This window comes from Oryx dammah, unplaced genomic scaffold (genome assembly GCF_014754425.2).
Source record: "Oryx dammah isolate SB20612 unplaced genomic scaffold, SCBI_Odam_1.1 HiC_scaffold_8, whole genome shotgun sequence".
Classification (NCBI taxonomy): Eukaryota; Metazoa; Chordata; class Mammalia; order Artiodactyla; family Bovidae; genus Oryx; species Oryx dammah.
Window position 1 is genome coordinate 39,457,704 of NW_024070192.1, and position 6,098 is coordinate 39,463,801.

Consider the following 6,098-nt stretch of genomic DNA (forward strand, 5'->3'; position numbering starts at 1 on the left):
GTTTCCCAGTGGAGAGCTACTACTGATGAGATAGAGTCTCTGAATAATGTGGCTGAAAGTCTAGTGAATAAAGCACAACTGAGGAGGCTGTAGCTTAAACGTGCAGCTTCTTGAGTGTTTCGCGCACACATGGCATGTTCGCCATGCTATTTAGAACAAAGACATAACAGGGCTGATAACAGGTACAGCGTTCCAAGCACTCCTCTGTGCTAAGTACTCTCCCTGAATATCTTAACCTTCACTACAACCCCATGACCTACGTAGTGTCTATTATTATCTCTATTTTTATTATTACAGAAATTGAGGCTTAGAGAGCAGTGAAGTAACTTGTTCAAGGTCACAATTTAGTGATGAAGCCAGAATGCGATCCAGGCAGTCTGATTCCAGCGCTTATGCTCTGAGGGGCTCAAAAGTTGTTGAATGAGTAAAGATTGAACCTGGTGCAGAAAATTCATGGACAGTGAAGACAAACATGTCTAATGGGAAGTTATAATAGACATATAGACATCCTGCAATTAGAACCTGTTTTCAAGTTGGAAAGGATTTGAGAGCAATTGCCTGCACGGTGTTCCCAGCAAGTTGTGTCCACTGCTGTTGAAAGGTGCGGGCCACAGGGACCACTCAGTGCTCCCAGAGAAGACCCTGTCCTGTTCTCCAGCAGCTTCGCACTTCTGCCAAGTTGAGATCTGCCACCTGCACTCTCCATCCCTGTGCCCACTTGGCTGACTGGGCAGACTGGCCAGAGCCTCTTTTTTTTTTTGCCATGTCACACAGCATGTGGGGTTCTCCCCAACCAGGGATGGAACCTGTGCGCGCGCACACACACACACACCCGCCCTGGAAACATGCCAAGACCCAGGCGAAGCCTCTAAGCAGATCCCAGGAAAGGGAACTGCTGTTCCCTCTGCCTGAAATGTTCCCTGCTGCGCCCCCCACCCCCACCGCTGCCCCAGTACCCACAGGATTTCCTGCCTCACTTCCTTCGGGTCTCTGACGTCACTTATCAGAGAGGCCTTCCCCAGGCAGCTCATAAAACAGCACCTCGCCAGAGCTGTTCTCCACCCCAGCAACCTGCAGCCCCATCTGACGTGGACTAGTTTCTCTGTCCTCCCCTTACTTTGTCCCAGAATGTAAGCTCCCTGAGGAGAAACTTGGTCTGTTTTGGTTCATGGCTGAATCTTCAGGCTGGGATCCGTGCCTTGCCAAAAAAAAGATGCTTCATAAGTATTTGTTGAGTGAGTGAAAGAGAGGAGCTTAAGAACTAAACCCCAACACTGAGACTCAGGGGAGAGAACTAGAAATCATGGGCGGTGGGGCCAGTGACAGAGCTGGAAACTGTGTGGCACTGACCCTGTGTACGCAGAATTTACTTCTTCCGATTTGCTTTGTGCGCAAAATACATGCTTTACTATCCGCTGGCAGGCTTGAGGAGAAGGAGGAATTTGTCCCTGTGGTGGAGGTCCAGCAGCAGCAGACACCTCCCGTTTCTCCTGTTTTCTTCTGTTGCAGATGAGACAAAAGGACCCAGTGAAAGGCATGACGGCAGATGACTAAAGCCACTCCTCCCCCTCCTGCACCGTATGTACCAAGTTTCTCACTGAGCGCATCACAGACGCCAAAATCAGTCATCAGTCTGGGTCCTTGCCTCTTTGCTCATCCTGCCCTCTAGTCGTAATGATGGTTGTGGTGCCGGAGAGCTCTTGGGCTTCCACTGAAGGAGATGATGGCTTTCAAGACATTTCAGGAATCCATGCGATTGGATAAAAATCCACTAGAGACAGGGGCAGGGTGGCGGGACGTGGGGCTGGGGAGGGGGCAGCAGATGAGAATCAAAGCGTACCTGCACCTAATTACTCTTCCTCCCGTGAGGGGAGCCAATTCAAGTGGAAGCTGGTCTTCTGATTGCTCCTTTACCCCCTGGACCAGAGCTGTTCCCTGCCCCGCCCTTGGAAAATTCGCTGGCCAGACAGCTTTTCCTAGTGGTCCTCATTGCGTCTGGTGCTTCATTTCCTTCCTCTCTGTACCCTCTGATCCCAGACTGTCCCCATCGGAGACAGCACCTTTCAGGTACTGGGAGAGTATTTCTGCCCAGGCCATAGGACCAGGTTGGGATGTCCCTTGTTGCACGTGGTTACCCCTTCCCAAGATCCATCCTTCTGTCAGCTCCCAGAGCCTCCAGACTTGCTCTTACTCCAGCAGCTCAGAGGGACTTAGGCATGGAACGAAAGGCCTGGCTGGCCCTGCTCCCCATCTGGCTCTGAGAAAAAATAATGTTACCCAATAAAACCTGGCTGCCTAGCACGGGGGGTGGGGGCAGGACTCAGCCGCTGTGCTGCAAACCTCTGCTTGCGTTTCCTGCCCCACATGCTTGAGGAGAACTTCCGGGAGATGAAAGTGTAGGACAGGATGGGTGTTGGCCTCACCCCCGCCCTCCGCTGGCGTCCTTCCTCCTTTTGAAATTCCCCGTCCATGGTTTAGTGTTTCTGTTTTCTTTCTCTTCCAGTTTTGCAAGACAGTGGTCAACAGGAAGGCCCAGCAGCTCCACGCTCCCGAGTGACAGGCCATCTCCGGACGCAGCCTTCTGTGCCCATTCTTCAGGCAACTCTGACCCCTTACCGTAGCTAATTCTAGATGCCCTTTACTATTGTGAACAAATAGACCGTCTGGTATTATGCAGCCCGTGTGAGCGGGAACCTGCCCCTCTGAGATGTGTGGCGTTGTAGGCAGCTGTATTTACAGCGCCTCCCTCTCCAACCATTGTGTTCTTGACCCATTTCTGTGTGCCCTCCCCACCCCCCCCCTTTATTTCCAAGTGACATTTTTAGTCTTTGAAAATAGCTACCTTTTGTGATGTGGTGATTTAAATGATTTACTTTGTTTTCAACCTTGGGATAAACTGAAGTGTTTGGCTTCCTGGGCAGATCTTTGCAATTTTGAGTGCTCACAGGGGGAGAGGGGATGAGGCAGAAATAGATTTGTTTCCCCCCCAGTTCCACAGAACATCAGTGTGGCTTTGTAACTCTGATCTCTGCTCCCAGGAACCCACTGTTAAGAGTGCTCTAGGCACCATGGAAGTACCCAAGGCCCAGCCAATCTGTTTTGAAAATTAAACAACAGATAACCCCTGCCCCAGGCATCGCATCTCTGGTCACTCGTCTTAGAAATACCTATGGCTCCTTGGCCCTCCTGTTGCCCACTCTGTCTGAACCTCTGCAGAGCCTGTAATATGCCTGGGTCAACTCTACCTGGAGGGGACTGTCCAGCGTGGCCCTTAGAATTGAGTCTGCCCCTTATACCTAATAGTTTGCCCACCCCCTGCCCCCGTCCCCAGGAGCTCTGTGTCCATACTCTTCTTCCCTTTTGGGCTGGTGCTGCCACTCAGCAATAACCCCCTCCTCTCTGTGCTTTCTTAGATTCCTGTCCTCTGTCTGAGGCTGGTCAGGACACAAGGGGTCTTGATCTTTTCATGCTGCACAAGACAAGCATGCAGAAAGCTTTTTCCCAGAACACGTTCCCCCCTCCTCTCCAGTGGCCGGAAAGGAATTTGGGGATCAAGAGCTCAGCTTGCCCTGCCCCCACGCAGAGTTCTGCCCTGGACAATTGAGAGCCAGGAGTGATCGCAGTGGCGAATTCTATCAAAGTTGGCTGGTGTGAAAGTCTAAGCCTGTGGAGGATCAGAGGCTGCTGAGGGCTTCCTAGTTGCCTGTGACTTGGCAGTGCTGGAGTACGCCTTCCCCGTGGGAGAATCTGAGATAGCCATGGTGTCACTTGACATCTCCCAAGCCTCGTGAAGTTTGTTGGCCAAATGTGCAGTGACTCAAGCTAATGAGAGACCAAATCTCTGTTGGGGGAGCGAGAAGCAGAATGGGATGATCTGTCCTTAGGTTTTTGTCAGTTTGTTTTGCCTTACTGATTTCTAAGTGCAATAAGGGAGTGTCACGCCTGGGACTTCCTGATGGCTGCTCCCCTGTGGCCCCCCTGGAGCAAGGGGTGGGGGGGGACAGGTTCAGCGTGGTTAGCTCTTGCCTTCACTGAGTCCCCTCTGGGACCACGAGATACCCCAACACACCTTCCTTTTAGTCTCCACACCTTGTGGGGTCTATAGTAATGGGTCTGGGGCAATTCAGTTGGTTATTAGCAGCCCAACTGCTGGTCGTATTTGACAGGGAAAGTTGAAGTGGCATTCCTACTGGAGAAAAATGTAAATGTTTTCCTACAAGTTCTGTAATAGCTGTAATTATATTTGTGCTTAAAGCTTTCCCTTCTTTCATTCATCAACTAAGTGAAGTCCAGATGTGCGTTAGCCTGGGAGAAACAAGCAGTGATAATGTAAACAGACTATTGTTTACGTGGTTTGAGGGTCAGCAGATGTTGGTCTCCTTCCTTCAGTCTTCTCTGAGATTCATACATATCACTCCAATTTGGGGAACAGCGGGTCTTGCTCTCTGTGGGCCTTTTCTCTAGCTCCACCCGCCTCCATCAGTTGCCCCAGTTCAGCATCCATGTGAGCCGAACTAGAATTTTCAGAGGTCAGCTGGATCTGGGGCTCCAGTCCATGTCAGCGTAAGGAGGGATGAGCCTGGTCTATTGTGTCCCCGTGGAGAGTGTCGCTGCTGGGCAATGATACCTTTTAAGTACCTCCCTTCCCTTCTTACCCTGCCCAAACTGACCAGTACTCAGAGGGGCTTCAGATGCAAGGCTTAGCTCCAAGGGTAGTCTTTGAGGATGTGCCATGCCCCTTCAGACCAGCTGCTTCCATCGGATTTCCAGGGCCACAGGCCCAGTTGGAAGCAGCGGTGCCTCTGGGGGAGGAGGGGTGCTGGGCTCTGGCCTTCTCAGAGAGGCGTAGGGGACAGGGTCAGTATTGTGGGCACATGTATATCTTCCCCAATTCTCTTACAGTCCCTGCCGGGACTCCCTGACTTATTTTGGTTGGTTCCTAGTGCTACTTCTTTTACAAAATACACTTTGTAGACCTGATTAGATTACCTTGTTTATTTAATGTGAGTTTGTGCCTTTTTGTCTCAATCTTCCAATACAGGTATATTGGGGGAAAAAAAGCAGTCTAATAAAATCCTAGACAGAGCTGTCTGGAGTCCAGCTTATTGGTGATGTTCTCATGTCCATTTTACAACTTATATATCCTCAAACTCTTGCTGACATCCCCCATTTTACCAGGGAAGGATTAAGACCCAAGATACCTCTAGAAATTGTGGCACATGAATTTCTGTAAACTAAGACAATCGCTCATCATTTTACTTAGACAAACATCACATACCTGAAAGTATTTGGGCCATGTTCTACTGGTAGTATTTGCTTCTTGCTTTTGTCTCCCCTACTCCACATCTCCCTTTATCCTTCCTACCAAGCAAAACATTTATTTAAGGGAATTCTTAACCTGGCTTCTGGGTCTGAACCTTACGAAGCTTGTTTGTAAAATTGTGCATTTCTCTTGGGAGAGTCATGGTTCTCGTCAGATCTTCAAAGCAATCCCATGCGCGGTCCTGCCCCGCACCCCAAAAAGACTAAGGCATCAGTGATTTGAAGGAAATCATCTTTGGCACAGTAAATAATCTTCATGTTTGGGCGTAGACAGAGGTAGTGACTTATTTTTCGTTCACCAACGGCTTATTTTCTGAGTCCAGAAGCCCCTAAATGTCCAAGGTGTAACAGTCTGCACGGGTCTGGAAAGAGGAAAACACCTGAACGTTGGAAGTGGAGAACTGGAGGCGCTCAGTGGCCTAGAGGAGGGAGGTTACCTGTAGCTGGGGGGTAAGAGTGGATTACAGGCCGTACAGTGGCTGGCTGCGTCCCATCCGGATCGCCCTCTGCCCCTCCGGGCGTTGGGAACCTGTAGAACTCGGTGCCCTAGAACCCAGACACCCCACTCAGCGCTTGCGAAAACAGACGCGCCGGGGAGGGTGTGGCGTCGACTTCCGCCGGAAGACCGTCCCTCCCGGCCAGCCTCGCGCGGGGCAGCCTGGGAGCCTCGGGGGCGGAGTCTGGGCCGCCGCGCCCCGCGGGCCGGGCAGTGTTGCGTCGGGTTCTGCTGATACGGGGACACGCCTCTCTTACGTCCTCGGTCCCCTAGGCCCCTT

The 6,098-nt window shown here is 51.1% G+C and overlaps 1 protein-coding gene across 2 annotated transcripts in view; it reads left to right on the forward strand.

Moving 5' to 3' along the window:
* Positions 1-5,087, forward strand: part of PITPNA (phosphatidylinositol transfer protein alpha) — a 35,579-nt gene extending 30,492 nt beyond the window's left edge. Inside the window, exons 11-12 of one of the 2 annotated variants that reach the window (XR_005721615.1) lie at positions 1,510-1,578; positions 2,504-5,085. Coding sequence is in view for 1 of the 2 variants with exons in the window: in XM_040243802.1 (XP_040099736.1) it covers positions 1,510-1,554 (45 nt within the window). In the remaining variant the exon portion in view is untranslated. Of the gene's footprint in view, positions 1-1,509; positions 1,579-2,503 lie in introns of both variants that reach the window. The other variant, XM_040243802.1, reaches the window with a different exon arrangement.
* The last annotated feature ends 1,011 nt before the right edge of the window (positions 5,088-6,098 follow it).